This window comes from Sorex fumeus, unplaced genomic scaffold, assembly GCF_029834395.1.
Source record: "Sorex fumeus unplaced genomic scaffold, SorFum_2.1 ptg000128l, whole genome shotgun sequence".
NCBI classification, from domain to species: domain Eukaryota; kingdom Metazoa; phylum Chordata; class Mammalia; order Eulipotyphla; family Soricidae; genus Sorex; species Sorex fumeus.
Window position 1 is genome coordinate 38,785,064 of NW_026606185.1, and position 15,457 is coordinate 38,800,520.

The following is a 15,457-nucleotide window of genomic DNA, read 5'->3' on the forward strand; positions in this document are numbered from 1 at the left end:
TTTAGCCCCAAGTCTTAACTCTTTCAGGAAAACCGAAAATGGGCATATTATAAAGGAGAAAGTCTTATATTAAATTTAAGAGTATAATATTTAAAAATCATGAAATTTGTTTTTTAATTAGGTAAAGATCTCTTCCTAGCAAGCTGTTCGCAAGATTGTTTGATAAGAATATGGAAGCTCTACATAAAATCAGCATCTATAGAAACTCAAGATGATAATATAAAATTGAAAGAAAATACTTTTACTGTGGAAAATGAAGGTAATTAATGAAGATATTTAAGGTAACAGTATTTTTAAGTGTGAGTCATTTTTCATGTATGAAACATTTTTTCTTCCAATCCCTTTCAGTGAGACTTGAATAACTTACGGATAATAGTTTGATATTTTCTTAGTAAGTAAATTTACAAGTATTACTGAATTTGCATAAGAAATATCTAAAGGACCAATGTGAATTATGATTTCTTTGTTAAAGAAGATATTCATGGGTGTGGCCTAAAAATAAATTTTTTTGGTATTTGTTTTTTCTTTATTTTTTTAATTTTTATTAGTGAAACACCATGAGGTACAGTTGTGGACTTACAAGTTTTTGTGCTTGGGTTTCAGTTATACAGTGATCAAGTACCCATTCTTCCATCAGTGCCCATTCTCTACCACCAATGATCCCAATATCCCTCCCACCCTCCATCTCCCCCATCCCACCCCGCCTCTGTGGCAGGGCATTCCATGTGTTCTCTCTCTCCTTTTGGGTGCTGTGGTTTGCAAAAGAGGCATTGAGTGGCAATCATGTTCGGTCTAGAGTCTACTTTCAGCATGCATCTCCCATCCTGGGAGGATCTTCCCAAAACCCTTTGCTTGGTGTTCCCTTCTCTATCTGAGCTGCCTTTTCCCCTAACATGTGTGGCTGGCCTCAAGCTATGGAGTGAACCTCCTGGTACTTATCTGGGCTCTTCTTGGGTGTTAGTCTCTTATTTTCTTACTTTATGTTCCCCAGATGAATGCAATATCTATGTCTGTCCCTCTCTTTCTAACTCATTTCACTTAACATGATACTTTCCATGTAGCACCACTTGTATGTAAATTTCATGACTTCATCTTTTTAAATAGCTACAGAGTACTCCATTGTGTAGATGTACCAAAGTTTCTGTAACCAGTCATCTATTCTCGGACATTCTGTTTTTTTCCAGATTTTGACTATTGTGAATAGTGCAGCAATGAATATAGAAGTGCAAATGTCATTTTGACTGTACTTTAAAGACAATTTTTTTTAAAAAAACATATTCCTAAGAGACAGACTAAATCCTTTTATTTGAATAGTATGTTCAATTCTGAATTTTCTTGTTATATGGCATTGGAATAGCACCTACAGAGTATTGTGGGTTTTTTGATTGTTTTGGGGCCATGCCTGGTAATGCTAAGGGGTAATTCCCGGCTCTGCACTCAGGAAATCATTCCTGGTGGTACTTGAGAACCACATGGGATATCAGGGATCAAACCTGGGTTGACCAAATGCAAGGCAAGTGCCTTACCAGCTGTACTATCTCTTCACCCCTCAGTAGCACCTCAGAATATTGTGGAATATTTCAGAGTTGTTTTTGTTTTGGGGCCAAAACCTGGGATCCTCAGGGCAAGTGCCTTACCACCTCTACTATCTCCCTACTCACTTTTTAAAAGAAGATTTTTTTTTGGTAAGTTTTAACTTTTTATTTTTGGTGGTGGTGAGATAGGTGGTTGGGGACCATACCTGGCTATGCTCAGGGCTTACTCCTGGCTCTGCATTCAGGAATCACTCCTGGTGGTGCTTGGCAGACCATACAGGATACCGGAGATCAAACCCATGTCTGCTGCGCTATTTAACCATTGTGCTATGATTCCAGCCCCTTGCAGTACTGTGTTTTAAGAAATACTTTTGATACTTATTTGAATTAAAAGTTTGATCTTGGCGCCAGAGCTATAGTACAGCAGTTGAAGAGTCCTATATGGTCCTCCAAGCACCGCCAGGGGCAATTCCTGAGTGCAGAGCCAGAAATAATCCCTGAGCATCCCTGGATGTGATCCAAAAGTTTAAAACAAAATCGTGAGTTCATCTGAGTTCAGTCCCTAGCACCCCTTATGGTTCCCTGAGCACTGCCAGCTGTGGCCCATAAACCAAATAGATAAGTTTGTTCAGTGAGTTTTCTTCATCCAGAAATACTTTTGTTGTTAATTTTTTTTTATTAATGTTTTTGTTATAAAGTCTGTTAGAATTGAGATTTTGGTAGCATAATTTGACAAGGAAAACCAAGAAATATATAATAACATATTTTGGTTTTTTTTTTTTGTAGGAGTACTGCTATTTATTCAGCCACTGATTAGCTGATTGAATTGGGCATGAACTCCACCTTACTTTTTTTATTTTTTATAATTTTATTTATTGAATCACTGTGAGACCAGTTACGGGTCTAAGTCTCGGTCATACAATGAAACACCCATACCTTCACCAGTGCCCATTCTCCACCACCAAAAACCCCAGTATACCCCCATCCCACACCCTCCCCCTACCTATGGGGCAGATGATTTCCACGTTACTCTCTCTCTACTTTGATCACATTCAATATTTCGACACCAGACCCACCATTATTATTTGAGATTTTACCCCAACACTCAGATCTGCTGAAAAGGCAACAATAGACAACTTGTGTTCTATTGCTGGTTATGAATAGCATATGATGTCGCGTGGCTGCAATAGGGCCATGTGGTTTTGAAATTCCGAAATTTCAACACTTAAATCTGGAGGGATTTCTGCCAAAAGCCACTGGTTTTTGAGATCTGCTCCTGAGTCTCTGGGATCATGGCCATTGAGCAACTTGATGAGGAGCCAGAGAGGCTGTTCGTGGGCGATGACTTGTGGTCTCGTTGGGGTGGGGAGGACAAGCCCGTCTCCACCCCATCCGTGAGGCCCAACAAGTTTCGTCACTGCGGACCCAAGCCTGACTGTCCAGTGGCCTCTGGAGGATGATGGCCACAAAGCCGCCAGAAGGAAACAGGCGGAGGGACAGCACCCTTTCCCCCCTGGGGTGGCCCGGCGACAGTAACCTACTGCGGGGTCTTGACACATTTCTGCCAAAAGCCGCTGGGTTTCGAAATTTGTTTCTGAGTCTCTAGGATCAAGGCTGTTAAGCAGCTTCATCAGGAGCCAGAGAGGCCATTCATGGGCAATGACTTGGGGTCTTGTTGGGGTGGGGAGGACAAGCCCGGCTCCACCCCCATCCCGTGAGGCCCTGTGTGTCTCATCACTGGCGGCCTAAATGTGACTATCCAGTGGCCTCTGAAGGATGGGGGCCTCTGTACCGCCAGGGGGAACAGGCCAAGGCAAGAAACCTATTCCCACCTGGGTTGGCCCAGCACCGGTAGCCTACTGCAGGGACCGGATGCATTTCTACCTAAAGCTGCTGGGTTCCGAGATTCGTTTCTGAGTCTCTGGGATCATGGCCATTAAGCAGTTCAATCAGGAACCAAAGAGGCCTTGCCTCCAATTATATAGCTGAGCCGGAGGTGGTTTGTGGATGTGTTTTCCACATACCTAACTTTTGGCCGTTTACTTTCTTGGTAAACTTTGCCCCAGGTTTTTGGGGTCTGGCCAAAGGCACAGCAGCAATTTTGGGGTATCTGGAAGTCTGAAGGCGCCATGAGGCTGCTGATGCACTCGCCTCACAGGTACACCTGTGAGGTGGCACCATACCCCCTATATAATAACATATTTTGAATAGCTCTTCTCAGAAATAAGTTTGCTGCTGTTGTAGTACCCGGGGGATTACATTTGTCTTGAGGATTGTGCTAGTTGAGAAAGAAAGAAACTTTCCACTGTAAATTAATTACTGAATTAGTGAAACTGTGTTTTCGGGACTAAATTCAGCCTCTTACACATGCAGACCACCCATGTGTACACTACACAGAACTACATTAGTGAACTTGTATGTGTATGTCTTTTTGTTGGTATTGTTTTGTATTTTTAAAATTTGAGTCACTATGAATTTACAGTGCTGTTAATGATAAAATTTTATGCATGCGATGTTCCTCTATTCTGCTTCCCTCTGCTGTTGTCCCCCCACCATATATCCCCCACCTTTTATGTGTACGTGTGTTTTACTGGGGATCTCAGATACCTAAAACATCCCCTCTTCCATTGGTCTACATCTCTGGGTCCCTGGGTAGGAGTTTTGGTGTTATTTTCATTAGTGCTTTAAAAAGACCACAATACTTGCTGACTTCCTTTTTAAAAAAATGATGGTAATTAGACTTTCATACTCTTACCATGAGTGAGTATATGAGGAAGGGAAACTTAATCTGTGTTTACTTTATAATTGCAGTATAATAGTAGCCATCCCCCAAAATGGAACATGTTTCTCATATTTATTTATGGCTAGGAAGAAAAAATATTATAGATCTTTAGAATTTTCACTTGTGATTTTAAATAGAGGGAAGGTTAATAATTCTTCCCTCTATTTAATGTTCTTTCTATTGACTAAGTATCGTTTTCTGATTTAGGCGGTAATAAATTGCACAACTGAGTTCTAAAAATGTTTTGGGTTTTTTTTTTTAAGAACAGTTTTAAGGAGAGAATACTTCTTCCTTTTGTGTTGCAGGTATTGAAACAGCATTTGCAGTTACTCTGGAAACTGTACTGGCTGGTCACGAAAGTTGGGTGAATGCAGTTCATTGGCAACCTTCGTTTTACAGAGGTAGGAAGAAAACTTTGTTTCAGATTATTTATTTATTTATTTTTGCTTTTTTGGGTCATACCCAGTGATGTTCAGGGGTTTTGTTGGCTCTGCACTGAAGAATTACTTCTGGAGGTGCTTGGGGGAACCATATGGAATGCCTGAGATTGAACCCTAGTCTGCCGCGTTCAATGCCCTATCTGTTGTACTATCACTCTAGCCCTGATGAATCTTGTATGTGGAGTTTTAAGCTGATAAGGTGAAGGATTTTTTGATGTGAGGGTGCCACATACGGCGTGCTCAGGGGCTATATCTGGCTCAGTGTTTGGGGAGTTGGTCCTGCTGCTGTTGGAGGAACCTGTGGTACCAGGGATTACACACAGTCCTTCTGCATACAAGGAGCATGTGTGTGCTTCGGCCCATGCGCTGTCTCTGCAGTCCTTGGATTATCTTTTTAAGTATGATTAGAAATCTCAAGTCTAAGATTTCAAATTGGCAAAGATTAACACAGCAGCATTGTTCTGCTGTACACTTTAAAAATTGTGTGTGGCCAGACTGATAGCATAGTAGTTAGGATGTTTGCCTTGCATGTGACCAACCCAGGTTTGATCCCTAATACCACATATGGTCCTCCTGAGCCTGCCCGGAGTGATCCCTGAGCACAGAGTCAGGAGTAAGCCCTGAGCATAACTGGGTGTGACCAGAAACCAGTAAAAAATTAAATTAAATTGTGTTCTTGCAGAGATGCATATAACCCCTGACCATTATTGGGTGTGGTAACCTGAAAAAAAATGTTGTCCTCTTGAGTGGGTAAAGTAGTATACTATGATGCTTGAACCACTACAGCTGTTAACTTTTGCTCTTGGAAGTTTCCGCCTTTTTTTTTTTTTTTGGCCACATCTGACAATGCTCAGGGGTTACTCCTGGCTCAGTGCTTAAGGATTGCTCCTGGTGATGCTTCAAGGACCGTGTGGTGCTGGTGATGGAATCCAGGACCCCTGCATGCAAAGTTTTTGCACTGCAATCTGTTGAGCTGTCTCTTCCAGGCCAATCTACTTAATCTTTATAGGATTTAGATGAAATAGACTTAAGCTGAAACTTTTAGTCTTGGTTAAAAAATAAAACAACGGGGCTTGGAGCAATAGCACAGCGGGTAGGGCATTTGCCTTGCACGCGGCCGACCTGGGTTCGATTTCTAGCATCCCATGTGGTCCCCTGAGCGCCGCCAGGGGTGATTCCTGAGTGTAGAGCCAGGAGTAACCCCTGTGCATCGCTGGGTGTGACAAATAAAACAAGCAGAAACAACCCCTCCCCCCAAAATAAACAAAAAAAGGGCTCGCTCTTTATTTACTCCATCCGTCTCAATTTCTGGCCATGACAGTTATGTGCATGCAAAATTGATGCTAAAGAATAGAAAATAAAGTGCAGTTTCAATGCTTCCTTCAAACTCTTCCCCAAGATAAGAATAAAGTAGATGGACAGAGAAAGTAACAAGGTTAAGGCATTAGCCTTGCATCTTGGATATGTGCATATATAACCTTAACTCACCCCCCTCATACCCTAAGTACTGCAGGGTCACTCCTGAGCAAAGAGCCAGGAGTAGATACCACAACTGGGTGTGACTCAAAAATCAAAAACGTTTTAAGGGAATAGAGAGGGGCTGCAGAGAAGGGTTAAGGTGCATGCCTTGCTTCTGGTCAAACTTAATTCAGTCCCTGGTACCAGGTGGTCCCCTGAGCACTGCCTGATCCCCTAAGCACTGCCAGATGTGGCCCAAAAAGAAAACCAAAAAATAGCTGCATTGAATAATTCCAGTTTACTTTTCTTCTAGTTGTAGACATTTGTGTTTCAAAAATGTTGCTCATTGGGCCAGAGGGTAAGGCCTTGCACATGGCCTACCCAGGTCTGAACCCTGCCATTTCATATGGTCCCCTGAGCCCGCCAGTAGTAATTCCTGAGTAACCCCTAAACATTATTGGTTGTGGTCCCCAAATATTGCTATTAGAAAGATTACTACAGTGAATATTTTTGCCATTCCAGTCTTGGGTTTTTGTTTTTATCTTATTTCTTATCGACATGCTTGTCACATAAAAACATTTTAATTTTTTTAGATGGCATTCTGCAGCAGCCAATGAGATTATTGTCTGCGTCAATGGATAAAACAATGATTCTCTGGGCTCCAGACGAAGAGTCAGGTGTTTGGCTAGAACAGGTAAAGATTTGGAAATTTAAACAGAATATTGGGTTTCAAATCTCAATATTTTTATCCCAATTTTATATTCCTAGAGCTGAAATTTTTTGCATTTTTGCATATATTTAGTAAGTGAAAATTTAATACTTAGATGGTTTCTGTTGTGAGAAAAGTGGGCTATTAAGAATTGCGCTTTTTTTTTGGCATAGGTTCGAGTTGGTGAAGTAGGTGGAAATACTCTGGGATTTTATGATTGCCAGTTCAATGAAGATGGATCCATGATCATTGCTCATGCTTTTCATGGAGCTTTGCATCTTTGGAAACAGAATGCAGTTAACCTGGTAAGAAAAGCCCTTTTATTTTATTTTTTGGTTTTTGGTTCACTTCCAGTGGTGCTTAGGGATCACTTCCGGCAGTACTGGGGGACCATATGCAGGATCAGGGATCGAACCAGAGTTGGCCACTTGCAAGGCAAATGTCTTTCCTGCTGTACTGTCTCTTCAGTCCCCGCAAAAGCCCTTTTAAATAAAACATTTCTTCTTTCTTATTTGGGCCATAACCAGTGATATTTGGATCTTACTCCTGACTCTGTGCTCAGGGATCACTCCTGGCAGGCTTGGGGGACCATATGTGTACCGGGAATCAAACCTCGATTGGCGACATGTGATGCAAGGGTCTTGCCCTCTGTAGTATCTCTCCAGCACCTTAAGTAAAACATTTCTGATCAAATTGATAGTGTTGTTTTACTCAGATATAGTAGATGTTTTTAAGTTTAAGTGACATCACTTTTTGTGGATATTATACTGTAATTATACAAGGTGAGAAACCCTTGCTTTTCTAAGAGTAGAATTCACTTGTCTGGCATTGTTAAAATTTGCACAGAGGTCAATTTTCTATATGAATAAAATTTTGTTGTTGTTTTTGGCCACACCTGGTGTTGCGCAGGGGTTACTCCTGGCTCTGTACCCAGGAGTACAGAGTCCAGGCAGTGTTCAGGGCACCATGTGGGATACAAGGGATCGAACCTCAGTTAACCACCTACCAGGCAAATGCCATATCCACTCTACTATTGCTTTGACCCCTCAGTTACATGAATCTTACACTTTTCCTTTAAACCTTTTTTGGAAGTAATCTTAAACATATAATTCTATTTTTTAAAGATAGCATAAATTGATAATCCTTTTGCTTTTAATTTGATTTTTCTACTGTTGTTGTTATGACCACATCTGGTAGTATTTGGGCCACTCCCAGTGGTGCTGTTGCCATGTGGTACTGGTAACAAACCCAGTGCCCTGCCCGTACCATATGTGTCCTCTGCCACTTGAGCTGCATCCCTGCCCCAGGGGCTGATGAGAGGGCTTTAGGTGCATCTGTTATTTTGTAGTGGAATATATTGCTTTACTTAGGTACTTTTTTGGGGTGGGGAGATTGGACCACATCTTGACTCTGTGTTCAGAGATTATTTATGGTGTGCTTAGCCATATGCAGTTCCAGGAATCAAACTGGGGTCAGGCTCATGAAAGGAAAGCGCCTTAACCCCTATATATCTCTCTGGCCCCTCTCAGTGGTTGTTAGTATTGTCGTGCCAAATGGCTTCTCAAAAAATAGGTGCCATTTTTTATTTTTCTTACCTACTTGGTTTCCTTTCAAAGAGGAAAAGTCTTCCTTTGGTCATGTAGATATCTTTTGGATAGTATTCTGTTTCTTACTAAGTTGGTTCAGATCATCTGTTTCTTAGGGTTTGGGATGTGAGATACTAGAAATACACTGGCTAAGAAAATAGTCTCAAAACTGGGCAGACTAGGGCTGGTGGTAGGTGTGTGTGTGTCTATGGCTCTTACTCCTGGCTCTGCACTCGGTCACTCCTGGCACTGCTCAGGGGACCGCCTGACCTTGAAACCCATTCAGCCATGTACAAGACAAGTACCTTGCCTGCTATACTATTCTCTGGCTCTGAGTGTGATTTTAAAAATCAAACTAGGGGGCTGGAGTGACAGTACAGCGGGTAGGGCGTTTGCCTTGCATGTGGCTAACCGGGGTTCGATTTCCAGCATCCCATATGGTCTCCTGATCACCGTTCGGGGTAATTCCTGAGGGCAGAGTCAGGAGTAATCCCTGTGCATCGCCAGGTGTGACCCAAAAAGAGAAAAAAAAAAATCAAACCAACACTACACTTTGGGACCTGTGGAAAACTCAAGGTCCAAAGTGCTGCCCTTTGTTCAGAAATTTTTTGAAACTCCTTTTTGTGCTATCTTTGGGATTACTTTTTATATCCTAGGGTAAATTAATAACATTCCTTTGTTATTAATTTTTAACAGATAAAAAAAATTGGCCAGAAAAATAATACAGCTTAGCTTAATCACTTGACCACATACCACATTTATCAGCCTTGGTTTTGAACTTTTTTTTTTTTTTTTTGCTATTCTTTTCTAATTTGACTTTCTTTTAAAGATGAAAACAATTTTTTTTGTTATTAATGTTTTTGGGTTTTTGCTCGGAGCTTACTCCTGGCTCTACACTGAGGGATCACTCTTGGTGTTACTCAGAACCATATGAGGTGCCAGAGATTGAATCTGTTGTTTCTGAAGGCAAGAGCCTTACGTACTGTATTATTTCTTCATTCCTAATGATGAAGTTTTACTAATACTTAGTGTTGCTTAAAAAGGGCTGGAGCGATAGCACAGCAGGTAGGGTGTTTGCCTTGCACACAGCCAACCTGCCCGACCCGAGTTCGATTCTTCCGCCCCTCTCGGAGAGCCAGGCAAGCTACTGAGAGTATCTTGCCCGCATGGCAAAGCCTTGGCAAGCTACCCATGACATATTCCACATGCCAAACACAGTAGCGAGTCTCACAGTATTACTGGGCCCGCTCGAGCAAATCGATGAACAACGGGAGGACAGTGACAGTTGCTTAAAAAGACACTTTGTGGGCCAGACATAGAACATTTACCCATTTCATTGTCAGTACAGAATATACAGAATATATTTACCTGGTTGCTGGTGATGATTCCCTTAAGAGGTGGATGAGCTTGGGCATATTAGGTGTCTTTCCTGTATCCCTGCAGCTGTCTCTGAAAGCTTTCTGGGACCTGGAGGGATAGTAGAGAGAGTAAGACTCATACATGCCTTGCATGCATCTTACCCCAGTTGAATCCTTGGCACCATATGGTTCTCCAAGCATTGCTGGATGCAGCCCTGAGGCCCTCCAGTATGATCATTGTGTTCCAGGTAATCCCAGCACTGCAGCATATTTTCAGGCCTTTGTGTTGAACTTCTGGCCTGATTGGCCAAGGACTTTGCTTTAGCCCCCAGGCTTCCTAAACACCCTCAGCTTGGAAGGTTAAAATAATAAAAAAGAAGAAAGATGGGGCTGGAGCAATAGCACAGCTAGTAGGGCGTTTGCCTTGCACGCAGCTGACCCGGGTTCGATTCCCAGCATCCCATATGGTCCCCTGAGCACTGCCAGGGGTAATTCCTGAGTGCAGAGCCAGGAGTAACCCCTGTGCATTGCTGGGTATGACCCAAATTTTTCATTTCATCATCCTGTTATTCGTCGATTGCCTCGAGCAGGCCCCAGTAACGTCTCCTTCATCCTAGCCCTGAGATTATATTCAAGGCTCTTTAGGAGAATGAGACCCATCATTGTTACTGGTATTTGGCATATTTGGTAGGTCACGGGGAGTTTGCCAGACTCTGCCCTGTGGGCAGGCTACATTCGATAGCCTGCAAGTTTGTCCAAAGTAGGAATGAGATAATAAGATGTCATAAAAAGATGTCCTGATGTGATGTCGCGCGGCCGCATTAGTCTCTGAGTCTTGGCCGTTGATGGGATTACACGGCGCCAGGGGGCCCGCCTACTGGAATTTGGAGGATCTGGGTGGAGGATGCTTGACTCCAATCCGAGTAGGCTTGGAGGTCTCGGCCCCGGAACCCGCGTGGATTTGTCCCTCTGCCAGTACCTTCATTTGTGCGGAGAGTGGTCTCAGCATGGGAGTGGCTGGTCCTGGAGGTCTTCGGCTGCCGGGTATGACCCAAAAAGCAAAAAAAAATTAAATAAAATAAAAAAGAAGAAAGAAAGATTTCCAGGTATCTCTCAGAATCCAGTAAATCATTGAACAATTTTTTGTTTTGTTTTGGTGTTGGGGATTGAAGCTAGGGTCTTATACATGGGAAGTAGGAACTCAGCCCTGAGTGACATTCCCTAACAAATAAATACAGCATATATGATACCATGTACCTTGTATATACCTGTCATTCTTTGTGGTTTCCAAATTGAAAAATCATTTAGTCTTTTACCTTGACCATATGAGCTTGGTCTGAACCTTTTCTTAAGAAGGTTATTTGGGGTATAGTAAAGTTAAGTGTCTTTAATAAAGTTAAAAGTTCTAGGAGGCATTTGATAAGTGATAGATGGAGAGGAGTTTCTTACAGTTACTCTTTTAAATGATGTGACACTATTGATTACGTAAGTTCTAATATGCTTGACTCTCTTAATAATTCTCTTTATAAATGGGTTCTCTTATTTTAAGATCTGGTCTTGGATACTTACCTTATTACTGTGCTTGGATCCTTTAGTCTTTCCCATCATCTGATTGGAGAGCTGGGGCCACTATCAGACATTTTTTTGATGTATTATAAACACTTTCATTGCAGAGAGAGTGGACTCCAGAGATTGTCATTTCAGGACACTTTGATGGTGTCCAAGATCTGATATGGGATCCAGAAGGAGAATTTATCATCACTGTTGGTACTGACCAAACTACACGACTTTTTGCTCCATGGAAAAGGAGAGACCAATCACAGGTAAAATGTCTTTCTGTTTAACTGAAATAGGTAAAAGGGGGGAAAAAAATCCTTGAGCACATAAAAATTAAGAGCATCATCGTTAGCTCTTAGGAAAATGCTAATTGAAACTCTGCCAGAATAATTGCGTTTTTAATCTAAGAAGGTAGAAATAGAGTAGTAATACTGTGAATAGCAGTTGTTGGTAAGGATGCAGAGGAGCTAGACCTTTTTTTATTATTGCATGGAATTGCAAAATAGTATATCCATTTTGCAAAACAGTTTTACATTTTCTCAGAAAGCTTAGATCATACATACTCTAAAATTCTAAGAATTTGAATGTAATTAAATACCTCATTGTGTCATAATTTTAGACTTAATTCATAAAAAGTACTATCAAGGGGTTGAAGCAATAGTACAGCGGATAGGGAACTTGCCTTGCATAAGGCCACTGCAGGATCAGTTCCTGGCATTCCATTGCATATGGTCCCTTGAACACTACTAGGAACACTACTAGTAAACCCTGAGCACTGCCAGGTGTGCCCTCCTATCCACACTCACCCAAAAGAGAAGTACTATCAAATTTGGAGTAAAAGGTAATTGTTAATTTTATAGTGTTGTGTCATTGTGGTTGAGAGGATTTCTTGTTGGAAAAACTACGTCTTCATCCTGACCTCAAAAAAATGCACTAAGATTTTATTACACTGCTATTGCAAAGCTATCAAATTGCTGTATGGTAGAGTCAGTCTGCTCAGCTTTTTTGTTTTTGTTTTTGTTTTTGGTTGAGGGCCATATCTGGCATTGTTCAGGGCTTACTCTTAGCTCTGTGCTCAGGAATTTCCCTTGGCAGGGCTCAGGAGACCATATGTGGTACTGGAGAGTGAACCCAGGTCACCTGTGTGCAAGGCAAGTGCCTTATCTGCTGTACTATCTCTATGAGTCCCTCAACTTTAATTTTTGACAAAAGTTCTCAGTCCCTGAGACCTAATAAAGTTTGCTAGTGTCATTACTAACTCAATTACACATGGTATTAATGTTGAGGGCATTGAAAATATAAGTAGTCAATTATAAAGTATGGCAAATGCACTACTGCAGCCATGTGACATCACATGTTATTCATAACCAGGAAAAGAAAACAAATTGTCTACTGTTGCCTTTTTAGCAGATCTGAGTGTTGGGGTAAATCTCAAATAATAATGGTGGGTCTAGTGTCAAAATATTGAATGTGATCAAAGTAGAGAGAGAGCAACGTGGAAATCATCTGCCCCACAGGTAGGGGGAGGGTGTGGGATGGGGGGATACTGGGGTTGTTGGGGTTGGAGAATGGGCAGTGGTGAAGGTACGGGTGTTTCATTGTATGACCGAGACTTGGACCCAAAAGCTTTGTAACTGCTCTCACGGTGATTCAATAAATAAAATTATAAAAAAATTTTTAAAAAGTAAGGTGGAGTTCATGCACAATTCAGTCAGCTAATCAGTGGCTGAATAAATAGCAGTACTCCTACATAAAAAAAAAAGTATGGCAAATGATTTAGAGTAATTTTATTTGACTCTTCATGATCTTTTGCTGAAAATATTGGAAAACTATTTAAACAACATACAAAGTTTCTTTTTGAAAGGCATTTGTCAGGAAAATGAAAAGAAAGTCACAAACTGAATTTAAAGGAACTTAAAAGAACTCAATATGCAGAATATTTTCAGAACTCAAGAAAACAAACACGATGAAAGTGGACAAAATATTTAAGTAAATATTTACTCTGGCCCCTATATATCCTTTTCTTAAAGGAGGATATATAGGGGCCAGAGAAATAGTACGTGGATTAAAGCGCTTGCCTTTTACATTGACGATCCCAGTTTGATGCCTGACACTGCATATGGTCCCTTAAGCACTACCAGGAGTGACCCATGAGCACTCCTGAACTTAGATTCTCACTTAAATACCCACCACCAACAAAGAAGGTATATAGATCGTAAAAGAAGAAAGGAAAAGATTCTTTGGACTGGAGACCAGCTATAGGCACTAAGGTGCTTGCCTTGCATGTCACTGACCCTCGTTCGATTTCTGGCACTGAGCACCACTAAGGGTCACTCCTGAGCACTGTCGGGTGTGACAAAACCCTCCCATTTCTGACTCCCTGCAGAAAACAACAGAGGTTCTCCAAACTATCCATCATTCATTGGGGGAATGCAAATTAAAGGTTCAGTGTGATACCTTTACCTACCTGTTAGGATAATTGTAGTTAGACTGACTATATCAGGTGTTTGTGAGTGTGTGCATTACTGGAATTCTCACACACTGCTGGTATGATTGCAAAACAATGCAACCACTTGGAAAATAATTTGGCATTCTCTAAAAGGTTGTGTATACTGGACCTTTTTAGTCTTTTAACACTCCAGAACAAAGCAAAAAACTGGAGAGCTAACTCATAGGACTGAAGCTCATGTTTTGCATAAAGGGGGCATGGGTTTGCTTTTTGTGTCACATCCAGCGATGCTCAGGGGTTACTCCTGGCTTCACACTCAGGAATTACTCCTGGCGGTGCTCGGGGGACCATATGGGATATTGGGAATCGAACCCAGGTTGGCCAAACGCCCTACCCGCTGTGCTTTCACTCCAGCCCCAAGCTTTTTAATACACTGGATCCAAGGATAGTTCAGTGGTAGAACCCACCTTCTATATAGGCTTGAGAACACAAGATCCCTTACACAACTGCATGTTCATTCCAAATATGATCCAGTGGAACAAGTGTGTGATCTCCACACCATGTAATCAAATGTCTGATACCCCTCAGTCATCACAACAACAAAGGGAAGGGAAGGGAAAGGAAGGGAGATAATTTTCACATCAATATCTACAACTCATCCCACCATTCTTCACATAGGTAGTAATTTACTCGAGACACAGAAGCATACACACACACACACATACACACAAAGACTTGTACACAGATGTTCATAACTACTTACTTCAGTAAGAGCCAGAAGCCATAAACAATTTAAACATCAGTCAGTAGTTGACTGGATCAACAGGTTGTTGTATATCCATTCAAGGGAATACAACATGCATGCGACCACAGCCGTGACAGGATTCAAATCCTCACATTGCATCTACTCTGCTGAGCACCACGAGGAAGGCCCCTGAGCACAGCCAGTGTATGTCACCACCCTTGAAAAAAAATTCCAAGGGTTAATATTGTTCATAAAAAGACTTGAATGCAGCATATGTGAATCTGCACTGTGGTTATAATTCCATAACATAATTTGTTGCCAATAGTTTTGCTTATTGAGAAGAATTTGGTTTTTGAAATTAGGTCATTTTTATTTGTGCTGTTTTAATACCCAGGTGACATGGCATGAAATTGCAAGACCGCAGATACATGGATATGATCTGAAATGTTTGGCAATGATTAATCGGTTTCAATTCGTATCTGGAGCAGATGAGAAAGTTCTTCGCGTGTTTTCTGCACCTCGAAACTTTGTGGAAAATTTTTGTGCCATTACTAACCAGTCATTGAATCATGTACTTTGCGACGTGAGTATCTTCCTAAACACTTTAATAAGTTATTTCATTTAAAATTTTTAAATGTTTGTCAAGTCTAAAGAGTATATGAATATCAAGGAAGTCAGATCATTCATCCTCAGCTTGGCACACTGTGTGCACTTTGATATATGGTTATTTAAGATGAAAGTTTTTCTAAGAAACATGTTGTATAGTAGGTGGGGTTAGAGAGTGCTTAGCATTCCATGGGTCTAGAATGGAAGTATGGGCAGGACTTCACATAAGGTT

The 15,457-nt window shown here is 41.3% G+C and overlaps 1 protein-coding gene across 1 annotated transcript in view; it reads left to right on the forward strand.

The window, feature by feature from the left end:
• ELP2 (elongator acetyltransferase complex subunit 2) overlaps positions 1-15,457 on the forward strand; it is a 55,974-nt gene that overhangs the window by 24,718 nt on the left and 15,799 nt on the right. Inside the window, exons 8-13 of the mRNA XM_056137925.1 lie at positions 122-259; positions 4,623-4,718; positions 6,809-6,909; positions 7,098-7,229; positions 11,542-11,691; positions 15,014-15,202. Coding sequence (XP_055993900.1) covers positions 122-259; positions 4,623-4,718; positions 6,809-6,909; positions 7,098-7,229; positions 11,542-11,691; positions 15,014-15,202 — 806 coding nt within the window. The remainder of the gene's footprint in view (positions 1-121; positions 260-4,622; positions 4,719-6,808; positions 6,910-7,097; positions 7,230-11,541; positions 11,692-15,013; positions 15,203-15,457) is intronic.